The following is a 19,044-nucleotide window of genomic DNA, read 5'->3' as shown; positions in this document are numbered from 1 at the left end:
TGCAAGTGGCTGAGCGCTGGCACAGGCTGCCCAGCAAGTTTGTGCAGTCTCCCTCCTAAGAGATCTTAAAAAGCCTCCTGGGCATGGTCCTGGGCCACCTGCTGTAGATGCTTGAATGAAGGAAACAACAGCTAGTGCAGGAGGTTTTATGCCTTTATTGTGGGTAGGAACTTATCATGGAAACTGTAATTCTGTGTTTGGTATCTTCCTTTCACTAAGGATGGGTAACCAGCGTGCCTTCTGGCACACAGAAAGACAGCCTCTTGCAAAAGTGATGCAGAACACTGGTTAGCCAAATAACCTTCTTGGTGAGATTGTTTTAGACTCTATTGTTTTCTTCCTTTTCATTCCATTTTCCTCCTGGTTTCTCTTGGGTCTTTCATGGCTAGCAGCTTAGAACTTGGTTTGAAATAACTGCAATGTGTAGAATTTCTCAGATTGCTATTTTTCTTTAATACCAATGCAACTTATAAATGCAGTTGTGTTTTTTTTTTTTCCCTGAGCTCACTTTTTAAATCCAACTTGAATGCATAATTAATTATGTGCAATAAACTATTAATCTTATTTGAGCTGTTGCAATATCTGTAATATAAATGTCTTCTGTCTTATTTGATGTGTCTTTGTAAGGTCTGAAAGCTGAATGGCATTGAGACAACCATAACCATTTAAAAACATCATTGTACTATCAGGCATATGAAGAAAATAGGCCTATATTGTGGATAATGTTTCCCTATTAACTTACATATAGTTTCCATATTAGCTTTGTTATGAATCTACTGCCTGCATTATACTTGATTGCAACCTTATGCTTTAGTTCAGTAACATTTCATATAATACTCAGTTTTTTATTAAAAAAAAAAAAAAGCTCCAAACGCTTGAGGACTTTTCTTCATCCATAGCGTAAAATCAGACAAATTGTAAATTTCTAATTAGTTCTCTTTTTTTTTTTTTTTTGAGTGGTACTTCAGCGTGTGCTTCTTGTGTTGTATTTTGCAAGACTTTTTCCCTCCGAGCGTGTTGCTAATAATTTCTTGTTTTAGCGATTGTCGGACATAGAGACAGTTCAAAATCAAAATACTGGGTTTAGATAGATGGAAGTCTGAGCTCTAAGCTAAACCTGTATTTAGTTCTTTATTATATGACAGGGAGATCTCTCCACCTACAGTTGAGTGCTGACATCTCTCCCCAGGTCTCCACCATTTCTGTCCATTATGTGCAGTGGATGATTCCATTACATATGTGGCCAGTGAGCTTGGTATCACAGAGAAGGAGTCTAAGTATGGTCTCATGATCTTAGTGCTTGTCTTACTGGATATTGACTATATTGTGTTGTCATACTGATGAAGGAGCTTAGCAGCTCGTCTGTGGAAAGAGCAAACTTAGAACTAGACTCCTCTTGTTCTCAGAAGTTTGTCATCCATGCTGTGAAACTTCGGATTCAGCCTAGATACCAGTGAAGATGCTTCGTTATGAAAGCTACAGAACCTGCTCTTATTTCTACAGGGTCAGGGATAAATGTCACCCAAGCGTCGGACATACATAATGTCATTCTGTTTTCATCATGACACTGATCCGTTGCTCTGTCTTTGACTCAATTTTGTGAAAAGGCAAAAATTAGCATTGTACCTCTACAGTTACCTAGTGACTGCATTGCACTGTCCCTGTTTCTCCAGACGAGGATTTCCCTTCTAGTTTTTCTAGCAATGGTGACTGCAGGCACTTTAATTTCACAGCCCCTGAATCCAAACAGGGGCAGTTTACAAATGCATGACGAAGACTTAGTGACTGTAATGCGGAGATCAGTGGAAGTATTTTCTTCCTAAGCCGACCTCTTAACAGATCTGCTTGCTTTGAATGTAAGTAGATTGCTTAAATAGGACTTGCACACCTGTTATCTTCTAGCATGGATGACTAAGTGAGAGTCAAATCATTCAGTTCCTCCTTTCAGTAACATTCTTATGAAGCACAAAATTGTCCTATTTAGATGTTTATCTAGACCAGGAAATCAAGTTCTCAGACTACTTTTGCAGAAAAAACTCCCCATCTATGTGTACTGTAATACAGTGATAAATCTCAAATTAGTCTAGAACACCCTTAAGGAAACGTAAAGAGTTATTTCAGTGTACCATCTGGCAGGAGATAGTCGCCTTGTATTTTCCCAGTTGTCAAACTGCAAGTTCGTCGTTCTAAATAAAATGTACTAGCCAGTAAGTAATGCTTCTGCTCGGTAAAATCTGAACATATTCTGCGTTTCTGCAGGGACCAGTGTTTGAATGAAGGCAATCTGTTTAATGTTCACCTCTCCATGAGTGGCTGTCACATCAGTGAGATGGATCCAAGCTTTGGCTGTGAATGTCTGTGTTGTCTTTTTAATCTAGACAAGATTTCCTTGGGAACTCCTTCCTAAAATGGACTGAATCTGCTTCTCGGTATCTTTTGAAATTTGTTCTTTGGTAGCTGAGACTTTGCTTCACAGCAATGAAATGCTGTCCCTTTAGCTCATACAGGCTTTGCCTTTTCACTTACACAGGACCAAGACTTTCAGAAAATCTTCCTTGTTGTCTTTGAAAAGTCCAAACGCTTAACTTCAGCAGAGAGATACACTGCATTGCTGTTCTTGGGTGTCGAAGAGCAGTAGAGTGGACTGTCCTGTATTGATCAGGGTATTAGGTTTTTTAGCCTGTACATTGTTAGCAAATGCGTTCTTCAGGTACTGCTTCTAAAGGTAACTTGTGGTCTCTTTTTGAAGTTTCACTCTGTGAACAGATAAGCACTCGAGAAGAAGAAGGTAGTTACTTAGAGCAACGTTTTTCAGATTGTTCTGTTTGTTGTCCTTCTTGCCATCTGTCTTGAAACACTTAGAGGAAATCGAGGTGCCAGAAGCTCAATGCTGAGGATTTGAAGGCCGGTTTGTGTGGGCAGGAAAAGGAGGATCCATGTAATATTTAAAGGTGTTATGAAAGCAAAAAGACTGCAGGCACAGGTACTCAAAATTTTCAAGCGCTTAGAAATCTGTACCTAGCTAGTACTTTTCAAAGATCTTTTAGCTGTAACTCTTTGCCATTGGCATTTACAGTAGTGAATGAAGAACCAAATTTCTGTGCCTTGTGGGAAGACCTGGTTTTAAAAACATGAATTTTTGCTTTCACAAAGCAAAAATAATACTGCCAGCTTCATGTACCAAATAAAACAGCAAAGAAAGCAGTTAGCCAAAACAGTACAAATGACTGAATAAGCAATCCACATTTAACTACAACAATTTATATTTTGTTCCCATCTGTTTAAAAATGTTCTTGAGGAAAGGATAATCTCTAGCCCATCATTTAGAAATATTTTAGAAGTATTCAAATGTTTTTGTCCTGTATTTAATACTGTACTACAACAGAGAAACGTGTAAAATCTTACTACTTGGCTAAAATTGTAACTTAAGCAGGAGCTCTTGGAACAGTGATTTCAGCGGGGAGTTGCAGTGATGATACATGCTCTGAGATGAATTATATGTAGTTTTGTCATCTTTGCCAAACTTTTCTAAATATGCTAGTTTTCCAGCAGCATTTTCCTTTACCACGAATTCAGAATTCTTTTTAACCTAGCAAGCACCCCTACAAATTTTAGAAGAATCCATTTTATCAGATACTTACATGGTAGCACGGTCTGTATGTAGAACAACTAGGCTGTTTTATGTTGGAACCAACCTCGGAAGCAGCAGTGTGCTTAAAACACAGGAAGGGGTGTTCCTATTCTCCTTAGCCCTATCAAAAAGGCAAAAAATATTGACCTCTAAGAAGGAAGTTTATATGAAAGCAAAAGTTCTCACCTGTAATTGCCTGTTTTGTTGTGTCCTTTCTGTGTAACAAAGATGAGCAATAATTCTCACCTTTTTGTTGTACTAGATACTATATATCAAAAGGTGCTATCGTTGATCAGCTTGGAGGAGATCTAAATTCTACCCCACTTCACTGGGCAACAAGGTGAGGAAAAGTCTTCTATATATTTTTTCCTAGGTGTTTTTCTTAACCTGGTATCTGCTACTGATTGCTTTATGTGATTGCTGTATTTTATGGAAATACTTGCATAGGAATGAACTCAGTTGTTGATAACTGCACACACTATGAATGTTGTGTGTTTGAGCTTTGAGCTACAAGAACTTTCTGCATTAGTTCAGTTTTTGTCTGATGCAGAGAAAGACTTCTATGATAGGATAAAGAGTAAAATAAAATTAGAGTCTGTAGTCACCTTGGTTTATTCTTACTTTGTAGATCTTAGTTTTGTCAGTCTTCTGAAGGTCAGCAATGCTTGTGCAGCTGGGGCTTGGGATGATTTTGTATGACATTGACCTTGCAGCTTTCTATTGTGTGTGTGGATATTTTAAGATGCACTTAAAATCAGGTTTATAATGTTGAAAGTCATCTGAGAATGATGACTGGCTGGGAAAATTGAAGACAGCCTTCTGGTGTCTGCTTCTTCAGACAACTGCCTAGAAATGGACAAGAAAGCAGCACTGTCCATATTGACATTTTTAACTGCAGACTGCAAAAGGTTGCTTAGAAAATTATCTTGTAGAACATATAATGTATCAAGATAATTTCTTTACTAAAGATGACAACTTGGTTGTAACACTCCTTTAAAGATCTTAGCTTGTATATTTCTTGTTACAGATTGCATTCTATTTTGTGTATGTTATCAGCACAAATATTTGATTAAATTTTCTGGTGTTCATAGCTGTAATCTGTTGTTCTGTGTTTTCCAGAACTGTTTCTGACAGATTCAAATTTTTTTTTTTTTAGCTCATGTCAGAAACACTGTGGTTATAGTTGTACTCCTTATCAACTGGAAGGATGTGCCTATGTTTATTGCACCAAATAGATATCTGAGCTTTAAGTGTAGTATAGAGGAAAAGTAGGACTTACGTTTTCCTTTTTTTTCCTATTTTTATTTTAGTGCTGTTATTAATAGTAGAAAGTTAAAATATGTACACTACAAAATACAGGATTATATAGCCAATTTGGACATCTCTCAAACTGCAGGTTTCATACATGAATTTGAAGCAGGCACAGTAGAGACTTCCAAATTGAACTTGGGTGTTTAGTTGACTGGTATTTTAATTCACAACTCACCGAAGCCAATTGCGTGTGATGCATGCATTGGCTGCATAGAATTTGCTCGTGTTGAATGAGTGTGCATACTTGGTTGCAGAATCAAATCATGATAATCACCGTTTTCAAAATATGTCAGAGTTCAGAAGCTCCTGTAGTATAATTAAATTCTAAACATATTTGTTTTATTAAAATATTAACATTTTAATAGTTGATTTTTTTTTGCATATAGTTATTCAGTTGTTTGTTTTCTGTGTTCTTTTACATTTAGACAGGGTCACTTATCCATGGTTGTACAGCTGATGAAATATGGTGCAGATCCATCGCTAATTGATGGAGAAGGATGTAGCTGTATTCATTTGGCAGCCCAGTTTGGACATACTTCAATTGTTGCTTACCTGATAGCAAAGGGACAGGTAAACTTTAAATAATATATTTAAATAGATTCTACTCAGAATAAGAAAAGAGTTGAAAATTAAATCATTCAGGAAGTGCAAAATATTTGCCTGACTAAACCTCACTAATTCAATGTATTTTACTGTAGACTACTGTATTTTAATTGATACATATACCATCTGTTAACTTAATTTCCTGGAACAGAGGTTGGAGAACTTTGGCTTTAATTCATATCTTGGTATAATATATGCCAATTCTAGCAGATAGTCTTTTACCATTCTTTATTTCTACTGAAGTTAATCTTTAAATATTAACAGTGATGAATATAGCAAATATGTTGGAAATAAAAAATATTTTGGAAATAGAAACATTGAATCAAGCATGGGTAAAGAATCCACTGACAGAGTTGTCATAGGTCATTTCTCTTTTTGTGGATACCTCAGTCTGTAACTTTTACTTATTGCTGTTGTAAAATAGAAATTGGAGAGGAATGCTCTTTTACCAGGAACAAGTTTTGTATTTTGTTCACAAACTATGTAAAATGAAAACGCCATGCACTTATATCAGAAAAATCTTGCAGATGTTCTATATGTGCCAACTCATGTGAAGCACAGCATCAACAAGGTATAAATAGCCTTTAAAATGTTCTATCATGATTATGAAACCTCCCTGTGAGCATTTAGTTTGCCCTGATTTTTATATACAGACTTGGCCTATTTATTTATCTGAGCATATAATGCTTCAGTCCAAGAGAAGCTGCATGTGTGTGCATCTGTACATACATAGACATAAAAGAATTTGTTTTAAGATTTATTTAAAATTCCAACCTATTATCTTGGTAACAGATCTTTATCAATTTCTTTTAATGCGGATTCTTATCTAGTTGTGCTACATCTAACTACAGAAACTACTTAGTTTCTGTAGAAGCTGTAGGAGATAAATGATTCTACTTTTTATTATCCTTCAGTAAGTGCATACAAGGTCATTAATTCTGCTTTTTGGTCCCAGTGATCTTTACCTCCTTAGTAATACTATGATTTAAGTTTGGAAACTAACTGCTTTTTCCTACAATGGGCTTACTTCGCTACTACTTGCAAGCTTTTTTTTTTTTTTTTTTTTTTTGTCTTTTGCCTTTATGGAGATCATGTTCTCTTATATCCAGAGATTAGGCTTGCCTTTGTTCTCAACCCAGTTGAGAACTGGGTACTAGATGGCAAATAAGTAAGTTTCACAGAATCTCAGAAGGGCTGAGGCTGGCAGGGCCCTCTGGGGCCCACCAGGCCCAAGCCCTGCCCAAGCAGGGCCACCCAGAGCAGGCTGCCCAGGGCCACGTCCAGGCGGCTTTTGAAGGTCTCCAAGGAGGAGACTCCACAGCCTCTCTGGGCAGCCTGTGTTAGAGCTCAGTCACTCACATATAAAGAAGTTCTTCCTGATGTTCAGAGGGAAACTCTTGGGTTGCATGGAATCATAGATTATCCCGTGCTGGAAGGGATCCACAAGGCCAGGGAAGTTACTAAACCAGGCATTTACTGCCTAGGTCTAGCCTACAGCACATTAGTTGCAGGATTGTAAGGCCAGTCATGTTTCTTCTTCATGACTGTCAAAACAGACTCTGTTTGATGGACTAGATTATTCGGAACAGAGCTTTTGTTGTTCAGGAGAACAAGGTAGCTTCTGTTGTGTGCCTCACCTTGCTTGGTAAATTGCCTGTCAGGCTGCATTCGGTTTGTTCCGCTAGGACCCTGCCAAATCTCTTATTTCGGTGAATAACTAGCAAGTCTTCCCCAAATTAGGAAATGTTCTCATTCTTACATCCACCTTCCTGATAAATTTTCTTTACTGTTTGCTTTTAAATATGCTGTTTCTTTGAGAGCCCAAGTTTCCTTTTCCCTGGCTGACAGTCCATGTAAGAGGGATCTTTTCCTTGCTCAGAACCCTATTCTCCACAAGCGTGTAATGAATCTTTATACAAAGGTCTGTGATCTGTGAAATAACCAGCGATGTTTCTGAAGATGATCAAATTCCTGGTCCCTTTCAGCGCATTTCTAACTGGAAAGCATCCTTTGATGCTTTTTGTGCTTTTGAGAAGGCTGTATTGTAACACAGGGCTGGTCTGAGCGCTACTGTTCCATGCCCTGGTAAGCCTGAATGCTGCTGTGATCTCTGGCTGCTATTCAGAATTCAAACTCGTCAGCTAGATTGCTTCTGAAAAGTGGCTTCAAGCAGCAGAATAGTTGCCACAGCTCCTTTCCATGCAGGAGGCTGTTTCCTCCCCTATACTTTTGCCTCTCCAGAAGCTTTTTTTATTAATGTTGTAGGATTAAAATCTGGCTCATCTTTATGTGTGTGAAGTTGTTCCCATTCAGAGCCAGAGTTGTCCTATATAGGAAACAATTTTAATAATTTACCAATTATGATCTGTGTTCTCACACTTGAAATACATACACAAGGCATCAGTCTGCACAATTTTGGATTGTTACATCACTGTACTCAGTGAAATCTGGTTCTTGTATTGCTCACGTTCCTGTTCTAACAGCATAGATGCCTGTCTGTGAGCAGTACCAGGCTGACCTGTCAGCAAGAGTTAAACAAGAAGTTAATGCTGAGATGTCTGTTGGTACACACCAGAACAAAGAACAGTCTCCCGAGGTGTACAGGCTGTTGAAGGTTTACTTTTTTGTCTCAGCCCTCTGGTACAGAAGAGCAACATAAGTTTCTTTCAGAAATGTGCCCTTTTATTATGTGGATGTGGTAATGATCTGGCAGAATAACAAAGAATTTTTGACGGGAGCTTTGTTAGACACGTCTCTTCTATCCACAAGTACATCATATTTAGTATGACTATAAAACCATATGCAAGTGAATCTTAGTTTCCTTGTCTCTTGGTACAGTTCCTTTGAAGAGGGATCTGCCTCCATCCATGCTGGAGCTTAGTGGCTTATTATGAGTAATAGGTACAGCCTGCTTAGATAATCTGTGCAAGGAGTAATCTGGAGCTCATCTTTTCTCTTTTTCCCCCTCTTTTTACTGTCACGTAGTATGTGAAGTGTAGTTTTGATTTGTCAGGTGGAATCACTAAAGGAATCGTTTTTTTTCTACCTCCTTCCAAGCAATCAAGCATCTGTTGTTGGCCACAAAGCTTTGCATTTCTGTATGTAATCTAAAGATGAAAGAGTGATTGTTCACGTCTCAGTAATTCATGCATTTTTCAAAACGAGTTGTTCACGCAGTGTGACCTGTGAATCAAAGGCGTGCTTCTCAAAGATGAACGAACTTGAGGTTAGGCTGTGGTTCTCATTTCCTTCCCAGCCTCGGCAACAGGCGGCTGAAGGCAGTGCCAACAATTGTGCAGCCCTAGGAGGCTCAAAAGGCTACACGTACCTAGAGCCAGCAGGCTTGGATGCTGGTGTCAGTGCGTGTAACTTGTTTCTGAATACACTGTGCAATAAAGTAATGGTTCTCTTTCCTCCTTCATCAATCACTTTATTTCCGATATATTTTTCTTACATGGGGGTCCCAGGGTGCTGGGTGTTTGGCAGACACTGGAGCAGAGAAGAAGGTTTGGAAGGAATGGAGGGCAGGTAGAAAGCATCATCATCTACATTTTGGATTTCTCTCAAGGGTGTCTCTTGCAAATGATACTGAAACACTTTCAACCTAATTTTCCTAGTAAGGTGTCATGGTTTAACCTGGAAGCTGATGAGCACCACACAGCCGTTCACTGCCTTCCTCTCCCACCTGCCCCCCACGGGTTGGGGGGAAGAATTGGGAGGGGAAAAAAAAAGTAAAAGCTTGTGGGTTGGGATAAAGACAATGTAATAGGACAGAAATGGAAGATTAATAATAATGACGATGATGATAATAGTAATAAGAGAACATACAAAGCAAGTGATGCATAGTGCAGTCGCTCACAACTCGCTGACCAATGCCCAGCCTGTCCTGGAGTAGCAGTCCCACCCGCCCCAGACAGCCACCCCATATTAATTGTTCAGCACGACCCCTTATGATATGGGACATGCCTTTGGCCAGTTTGGGCCAGCTGTCCTGGCTGTGACCCCTCCCAGCTCCTGGTGCACCCCCAGCCCACTTGCTGGCAGGGCAGCATGAGAAGCTGAAAAGTCCTTGGCTCTGTGAAAGCTCTGCTCTGCAACAGCTACAACATCGGTGTGTTATCAGCATAATTCTCATCCTAAATCCAAAACACAGCACCATACCAGCTACTAGAAGGAAAATTAACTATCCCAGCCAAAACCAAGACATGAGGGCTGAGGGGAGTAGCATAGTACATATTGATATAGCTCTACTGCCTCTAAGTACAGTTGTTCAGGTCTTGAATTAAGTTAGTTTAGAGCAATATAATGTTGGTAGGCTGAGGAACTTGCCCAAATGTGCCTGAGAGTCTAATCTGGCTCTAAACGTTTTTAGGAATTCCCAACTTCCATGTTAGCAAGGCAGAACAAAACCCTGCAGGTAATTGATACTTTCCTGTCTGGTCTTAAAGAGTTGTCTGAACTCAGATGTCCTGGATGGTGCTGTTTTGTTATTCTGTGGCTAACTGAACATAGGTTCAGTTAAGCAAAATAATGAAATGGCGTGGCTTTTGTTTGGTTTTTAATTTTTAGTCATCAGTTTAGTCACCAGTTGATTACAGATTAGTTGACTGTTTTCATTAATAGCTTTTATTTTGGCATAAAAATTTTGTGGCATCCATTAAGTTGATATCCAAATATGTAAATACCCCTGGACCTGAGAGAACTAAGGAAAATTGCTCTGTGAGTGGAAAAATAGCTGCAGCTAGTATTCAGCCATGTAGGGTGCTAAGTCATGCTTTTAATGCAAATTTATCAAGTAGTTCATTAAATATTGATGCATTACTTTAGGTTTATCTTGCGTTGGAGTGCAGTATTACACCATCTATTTATGTGTTTATGTTGAAAGTGAATAGTATGGTTGACGTGACTAGCCTTAAATACCATGGTTGTTCCTTAGTTTCCAAGATACACTGCAATGGTTATGGTTTTGCAATGGTGGTGTTGATGTCTGTTTTCATTTTTAAATACTATTTTACTATGTGCTAAAAGCTTGCCAGGTTTGCACCAACTCATTTGGTTAGTCAGAAAATACTGCTTCTTATTTGCAAGCCTTGTATCTCTTGGAGCTTGAGCATGCTTGTTTATCTTACCAACATTTTTCTTTTTTTAGGATGTGGATATGATGGATCAAAATGGAATGACACCTCTAATGTGGGCAGCTTACAGAACACATAGGTAATATAAACTTACTTCAATTTTGACTTCGTTTTAGCATTAACTAAGTAGCTTATAATGGTGACTGGCTTTGGTTTTTGGCAAGTGCTTTGGTTTAACTAGCCAATGTACTTTTTGCAATTTCCACTTTATCTTTCTTCATTTATGACTTATTCCAGAGTGAAGATAGCATTCAGATGTACTCACTAATATGAACTTTAGATTACTAACTAAATCTTCCTGTGGAGATTACTGGAGAAAGTTGGTGTAAAAAGACAGTTCTCCAAAGAGCAATTTAGTCTCAGTTAGTTTCCTGCTTGGAGAGGCCTGTCTCCTTTGCTTGCTGAGAGGAGCATAAGCGAGCTTCTGCAAATACCTACTATTAACAACATTATCATCCTATTCTATTTTCATCTTTTGGAATGCGAAGTAGAAGTCTTGACATATTTAGAACTTTTTCTGTCAAATTAACAATCCTGTGCTTGCTTTTACAAATCTCTCTTAGTACTGTTAGTTTTTGAAAGAAATTAAAACAGAATTGCATACCAAATGTGTTTCATGGCATCCCAGAACAAGCTCCTTTTAAATTCAGCAGGAATGTGGTTTCTCTTCGGTGGGATAAAATTTGAGCCATTCAGAATCATCAGCTAAATTCTAAATTTCTATTACATATTGTACTCGATAAACATTCTTCATAGAAGCTGAACTCATTAACAAGAAGTTGGAATGTATTTGAGTTCTTCTGTAGATCTAACAAGACTTTTCCTTTCTAGTGTGGATCCAACACGATTACTACTTACGTTTAATGTTTCTGTTAATCTTGGAGACAAATATCACAAAAACACAGCATTGCACTGGGCTGTGCTAGCGGGAAATACTACAGTTATTAGTCTTCTGTTAGAAGCTGGAGCTAATGTTGATGCTCAGAATATAAAGGTAAACAGTCTGTTTTTATTGTAAGTGGTTTATGGCAGAAATAGCAGAGCCTATGATAAATCTGAAGAGTAGGTGATTCCTGTGGGTATGGGGGAGATCACGAAGATGGACCAAAAGTCATGCCACTGGTTTTTAATCTGGGAGTCAGTATTTGCTAATAGTGATGCATAACCATTCAATCTGAACATTCAAAAGTACCCACGTAAATAGTTTAACAGTGGTTATGTGTAAATATATTGGAGCTGGGGTGCACATTTAGGTTGCATGAATGAAATGCTGTGTATTTGGATTAAAAAAATATCTGAATGGCTTCTAGTGAAATTTTGGAGTACCTGTCTTTTTGTTGGAGTGAGATGTGAGACAGTCCATCTCCCAGTGGCAGCAAGGAAGTTTGAGACTGAAAAATATCACAAAGAGTGGAATAAGCAAATGGGCTCTTCTTCACATCAGAACTTTAAGTTGCCTGGTTACTCTGCCAGAACCTCTTAATGAAGCTAGATTCAGCACTTACAGGGCCTGTTCTAGCGTGTGTTAGACCAGCCACGGAGCTGTTAAAATTTATGCCATAGACCTGGCATCTTTAAGAGCTTCTTCAGTGGTGGAGGGTGAGCCTACTGAAGCTTTGCTCGGCAGTGTTCTTGTCCATTGACTCCAGACTGTTCCGTATAGCAAATGAGATGTACTTCATCGCCTAAGTTGTTTCTTCTGTGCTGTCAGAAGAATGCAATTTTAGAAAAAGGAATTTTCCGCTACTCCATTTCTCTTCAAATATTTGTATTTTTCACCTAATGTTATAGGTGGGGTGGATAGATTGGAAAATACTGCTGTACATCTACACATATAAAATACTAAATATCTAATTAAAATAATCTGACCTTTCACCATTTCGCCTACCAATTAAGATGACTAGGCCTTACTTCACTTGGCACAAGTGATAGACATATGCTTTAAACAAACAAACCTATTCATCCATTTTCTTAAACAGCATGGAACAGTCTTTTTAAGGGTGCAATCTAATTTTGCTAGTAACTTTATAGCTTCTATATCCAGTAGATGTGTACTGATGTGAATACGCGTCCTAGTCTGTAAGGTCAGTTGTGTGGATTAATTATGCTTCCCGTCTCACTTGCAAACTGTTGAGAAGCTCTTCCCTGTGCCACCTGGTTAAAAAAAAAAAAAAGTTTGTTTTTTTTTTTTTTTTTTTTTTGGGGGGGGAGTGGTGGGAATCATTGTGTCATAACTTGCTTCCCTTGCCAGACCGATTAGTGCAACTAGAGTTTGAAAGTCCTCACCTTACCTACGCTTCTGGACTCTTAGGAAATCTGTAATACAAATTTGTATGTTTGGCCAACTGAAATTCTATCAGCTAGCCTGAATGCAGTTCGTGGTCTCTCCTTCATTATTGACAGACAGCAGCATTCAGTAGAAAAATAGGCTTTTGAACCTGCTGGATCATAATATCCTTCCAGTCATACCAGAAGACGTGCTTGATTTCGTTATCTGCTGCCTGCCTTCTGCAGTGGAGTCAAAGTTTCTTGCATGCCTTCCTATAGGTTTCTAGGATCTTCAGATGTCAAAATCATTCTAGCAGTGGTAGTTTTGCCATACTGTTGTTGGATTTATAATAGATAGCTGATTTGGGTGATATATCTCACATTCAGCAAAAGCTCACAGTAAGCATAAAATTTTTGGTAGATTTCTGTAGACAGATAGATATGAATTCAGTTTTGTGCTTTGACTGTTCAGCAGAAAAAAAAAAGAAAAAAACATTTAAGTGGCTCATGTTTCCTTAGATAAGGGAATCATGAAAGGCTTCTTTCTAATGCAGTCATTTCCAAATTTCTGTAGCGGTACTTAGTGAAGTCCTTTTCTCAGCTAGTCCATGGAAATAACCAGAAATAATAAGACAGCTAAAGTTAAAGAAATACACTGGCTGATATCCCTTCATCTTTTTCCAGTTACAAAATAGATGAAATGCTAGATGTCCATGTTGCCCGTTCTGGTATCGGCTCTAGGCAGTGTGTGGTAGCGAAGTGCCTGCTGTGCTGGCGTTCTGGGTTTGGAACAGACTGGAACCAGTCATCTCAGTGAGGGGCTGCTTTCACATTGCATGACAGTTCAAGAGAGCTACTGGGGGCTACGTAAGAGAATAATACAAACAATTGCACTCTTTTTGAATAAAGCTTGGTACTTTGGAGAAGAAAAAAAGAGAGAGAGAATGCCCATCTTGGAAGTAAAATGATGTAAAGTAGCATCGTGGATTAATAACACCAGAATGTACATATATCACAGGTTTAGTTGTTTCAAGTTAATCATTAAGTGGGTTTGTCTTGTTCTTGTTATTTATCCTCTTTGCATTTTGCTGGACAAGAAATAACAATTTTCTTTTGGTAGTAAGATTTTCTTTTTCCTTTTCGAGACCTGAGTTACAGTTGGACATGGAAGTTGCTTTTCATTAGTCAAAGGAGTGTTGTTTTTTTTTGTTGTTTTGTTCTTTCTCTGTTTTGTTTTTTCATTTTTCTGTAGGTAAAGTATCTTGCCGTGCCAGTAGACAGACTGGGCAGGTGAGAACAGGATTTCACAAGGACTCAGTTTATTATTGAGATTGGGAGGGAAATCTATAAATTTTACTTAAATATAAGCAGAAACACCTATTTGTTTTTCCCTAAAGTGTGAAAAGAGCTTTTATCATTTAAAGAAGATATTTATTAGAAAAAAAAAATTACATCTGTTAATCATTGAATGGATTTTAGGTGTAGTTTCTTGATTATGCAGTGTATCTGTAGGTTTGTCTGTGCAAGTCCATATGTAAAGTTCCCTATGGCAATGACGCTTCAGACTATTCTTTCTGTCTAACCACTTAATCTTAAAATATAATCTGTTGAAGCCTTACTGCTTGCTGGCAAACTAAGTTGGTTACTAGACCAAGATCCCTGATACTTTTTGGTTTTGTTTCGCTTTTTAAGCAAATCAGCCACCCATCCCTGTGAGTACAAGGAAAATATTAAAATGGCCAGATGATTAGACACATAGTTAAAGACTTCTTTAAAGCTCCCTCAATTTTTTTATCTAGGCAGTTCCTAGGTGTCTCATGGCCCTCTAGTGGAAGGGATGCTCAGCTGGACCCCAAGACAACTTCAGGATTTACTTGGGAGATCAACTCCCAGAGGGAATTGCTTGTCCACAGGTAATCTTTACAGTCTGGATATTCAAGGTGATATTTAAAAAAAAATAAATTAAAAAGACATGCCTGGAGTTTTCCCGACAGTAGTGATTCAAGATGCAATTACGTTGGTGATGAAGCAGGCACCATAGTTTGATTTCAGGCATTTCTGTTGAGAATTGAGAAGTCTCAATCTGTTTCTTAATCATCTGGCTAAATAACTTTGAAGCCAAATTATGTAAAAAGGCTATTATTTTCTTACTGATTTTGGTAGTTGAATTCTTTGGGCAGGCATCATGCAAGATCCTGTTAGGCAGCAAAAAACTTCACTTCATAATCTATAAGCATGTGCGGTTTACCCTCCTTTTAGAGATTTGGAGCAAGAGATGACAATTAAATAGTTGATTCCCATTTTCTTTCTATGGGATGTAGGTAGCTAACTGTCCTTTTTTTGTCTTTGACATCTCTTCTGTCTATAGTAATTATTGCCCTTTGTGGGTAATTTCAGTTTCTGGTACCTGTCTCAATTTTTTTTTTAGGAGGGGGCCAAGCGATGGAGGACTCAGCCATTTTTCAAGCCTCCATGAATGGTTTGTTTAGGAGGGGATTTAACTCCAGTAGAAGAGAGGAGGAGTCAAATGCAAAACTGAAGCTGGAGGTACCTGCAATTGGTTGTCTCTTGCCTCCTCTATAATTTTAGACCTAGTCAGTAACTTTCGTTTAGCTCTCTTCCTAAAAGTTTAGAAAGCAATAAATTAAAATCAGTTTGGTAGGCACCTTTGGCCCTTGTATCTCTCTCTCTTTTTGCTTTGTCTGTCAGTCCTCTCAATGTAGGGAATGCGAAAGCATGGACCATTGCTGGCTTTGCACCCAAAGTATGTGAAGCACAAGCCAAGCACAAAAATCTGGAGTTTTGGAATAAGTCGAACACGAGCAATCAGAAGCATTCCGTGATATTAGTTACTTCTCTCTGCCAAGAAAGCAGAGAGTTAACCGAAGTCAGGCTTTAGACTGGGAGAGTTTCCATGATCCAGTGGGTCACGAGTTCTTTTTCTTTGCTTGATTTCTGCTGCCTGTCAATAGCCAAGGGGGAAGCACAGTCTTTCATTTACAGGCTAGTGGACTGTGTATAGAACAGCGGAGCACAGATGTGTTATGCCAAAGGCAATGATTATTGCTACATCGTGACATACATCAGCGTCACATCTTAATTCTATATTTGTCCACTTGTGTAGTTATGGGAGTGTGAAAAAGACCGAAAGGAATGAAGGATGATTGGTGTCAAGTAAGCTGCAAAGGAATAAAAAAAGCCAGAATCTAGCTTAATCTGATTTTGAATATATTTCCCTGAATGCATTTTATTTTTAAATTAGATTTTTCCCACTTTTATACTCCTGGCAGGGAGAATCACCACTTGATCTAGCAAAACAGAGGAAAAACGTTTGGATGATCAATCACCTACAGGAAGCAAGACAGGCTAAGGGATATGACAGTCCATCCTTTCTGAGAAAACTAAAAGCTGATAAGGTGAGAAGTAGAATAACACTTATGTAAATCAGTGTTACTGCTGATGTTGGTGGGAGAGGGGTCTTGTTTGTTTAAGGTAAGCAATTCCACACTGTGCATTCCCCACATTTTAGTTTTAGCAAACATCATTTTTTATGACAGAAGTAATTTCAAAATAAATTAAAACAAACAAACAAACAAAATGAACAACAACAACAAACCACCCACAACTTTATTAAAGGCAGGAGGAAAGAAAACCATAAGCCTCCACAATTACCTTTAGCTATTGTGCTGCCTAATTGTTAAGAAAGTACCAAGCAGTGGTACTGTTGAGCATAGCCAAGATTATTACAAAGCTGATTCTCGAATATCTGAAGGACGAAAGAGTTTTAGATAGCCTGAACTCTGATCTTCTCTCTATTATGTAGTATTTTCTGTTCAATGCCAAAAGCAGTCAGTCTTGGCAGTATTATAATGTCATAAGAATCTCTAAGTGGAGGCCTTTTTCTGCTCAGGTTAATATCTAATACTGCAGATAGGAGGAGACAAGAATAGACTATGTAAAGGGTAATGTATTGCTCTAGCATGAAAAACTGTTTGCCTATAGTGCTGAGGAATCATAGAATCAGAATTTTCCAAGTTGGAAGGGACCCATAGGGATCATCAAATCCAACTCCTGGCACCACACAGCTCTGCCCAAAAGTTTAGACCATGTTACTAAGTGCACAGTCCAATCACTTTTTAAATTCAGACAGGCTTGGTGCAGTGACTACACCCCTGGAGAGCCTGTTCCAGTGTGCAACCACCCTCTCGGTGAAGAACCTCTTCCTGATGTCCAGCCTAAACTTCCCCTGCCTCAGCTTAACACCATTTCTGCAGGTCCTATCACTGGTGTTTACAGAGAATACCTGTCACCTGCCTCTCCACTCCCCCTCGTGAGGAAGTTGTAGGACTTACATAGTGTTAATGTTTTCTTACCAGTGAGAGCATTGTGCTGGATATTAAGTGTTGCTGTCATTGATTTGTAATTATTTCTTGATTTAAAGATATATTGCATCTTGATGATTTTTTTTAACTGCCATATAACAATGCAACAAGTATGGCCCATAAGTGATTTATGTATTGTATTATTTGCATACTTGCACTGTGACTGTGCTTTCCAGAAAGAGTTCAGGGTGCCTTGATCAGGAATTGTAGCTACGTAATCTGAAGCAAAACAGGTCCTATATTTATTTGTATACTCTTCAGTATGACTTAATCTATTATTTACGTCACTTTGATTGTTAATGTTTGCTGAGGTTAACCTGACTTATATAGTCATTTATGCACTTCACAATGTTTTTTTAAAAAAGAACTTCTATTGCCTTTATTCTAGATTAATACCAAAGTCTCTAAAAGAGGCTTCTTCTAAAGCAAATTACTAATTTGTTACAGAATTTTAGGAAGATTATTTTTTTCTTGCATATACACTGGAAATACATAAATATAGGAAATGACAAAAAATCGTGACTATTCCTTCCCGTATGTCAAACTTCTTGAAAAATTATACAAGTTTTTGTGACTGTCCTTTTTATTATATAATATTGTTATACAACCTGTTCCTAAAAGTAGAATTGCTTATTGATATTTGTTTCTATATAGGAATTCCGTCAGAAGGTGATGCTGGGAACTCCTTTCCTAGTTATTTGGCTGGTTGGGTTCATAGCAGACCTAGACATTGATTCTTGGCTCATTAAAGGGCTGATGTATGGTGGCGTTTGGGCTATGGTGCAGTTTCTTTCAAAGTAAGTGTTTCACCAGGACACTGTCTGCTTAGCATGCACACAAGAAGTGTTTTGTTGGCATCATATTTATTGGATAAATAATCTGAAATTTCTATTTTTATGCAGTTTTTGGACATGCAACTTTTTTTTTTTTTTTTTTACTTTTTTTTTTTTTTTTTTTAAAAACTATTTCTGGGAAAGTTCTTGTGCAACTTTGCTCTTGGAGTGCTCAGTTGTCTTGCAGATAGACATTTAATTATCTTGGTTGAATGCCATTGAGCTCATAGAAGCTAACAGCAGAACAGAAATTCAGTTGTTCTCCAGAGGAGGGTGCTGAATGTCTGCCTACAAAGAGTTATCAGTGTGAATTTTGTAGAAAACAGTCAAGGGAAAGGCTACCACAAAGGGATAGAAGAAGGATGTGCAAGTAAAAAAAAAAAAAAAAAACAAAAAAACCCGTGGTTTTAGAATTTAAATACCCAAATGGTATCTAAAGAGACTTAAAGAGAGAAATAGTCATGTAGGATTTGTAGCTTCTGTTTTTGTGGAAAGGGATGACTAAAGAAAAAGGCTGCTTTCTTATAATGTTGATTTGTTACCTGATCATAAAGAACTTGAGATGTTTTTATGATTTCTTTAAATAACTGTAAACGTACATACGTATGCACACACACAGGTGTACTTCAGTGTATTTTCAAGATCCTTAGACCATTTCATAAGTGCTTTGCTTTTCTTTATTATGTGTGGCATGTATAGAAAAACTTATTATATCATCATACTTAGGAACTTTCTGCTCTTCTGGCATTGAATGTAGAGGAAAAGAAAATATTTCTGCCCCATAAAACAAGTTTACAGAATCTAAGTGATCTTTATATTTGCATATTATTTACCATCATAGCTCATCTGCCTTACAGGATTTTCTCAAAATACCTAAGCTT

The 19,044-nt window shown here is 38.0% G+C and overlaps 1 protein-coding gene across 1 annotated transcript in view; it reads left to right on the top strand.

Annotated features, from left to right (window-relative positions):
- The window catches only part of ZDHHC17 (zDHHC palmitoyltransferase 17), a 71,696-nt gene that overhangs the window by 29,453 nt on the left and 23,199 nt on the right, over positions 1 to 19,044 (top strand). The window contains exons 4-9 of the mRNA XM_084516308.1: positions 3,894 to 3,971; positions 5,368 to 5,512; positions 10,695 to 10,759; positions 11,512 to 11,674; positions 16,239 to 16,364; positions 17,985 to 18,127. Of these exons, the coding sequence (XP_084372434.1) occupies positions 3,894 to 3,971; positions 5,368 to 5,512; positions 10,695 to 10,759; positions 11,512 to 11,674; positions 16,239 to 16,364; positions 17,985 to 18,127 (720 nt within the window). The remainder of the gene's footprint in view (positions 1 to 3,893; positions 3,972 to 5,367; positions 5,513 to 10,694; positions 10,760 to 11,511; positions 11,675 to 16,238; positions 16,365 to 17,984; positions 18,128 to 19,044) is intronic.

This window comes from Aythya ferina, assembly GCF_964211825.1.
Source record: "Aythya ferina genome assembly, chromosome: 1".
Classification (NCBI taxonomy): Eukaryota; Metazoa; Chordata; class Aves; order Anseriformes; family Anatidae; genus Aythya; species Aythya ferina.
Note: the sequence above shows the minus strand (reverse complement) of the source record. Positions and strands in the feature narration are given on the sequence as shown.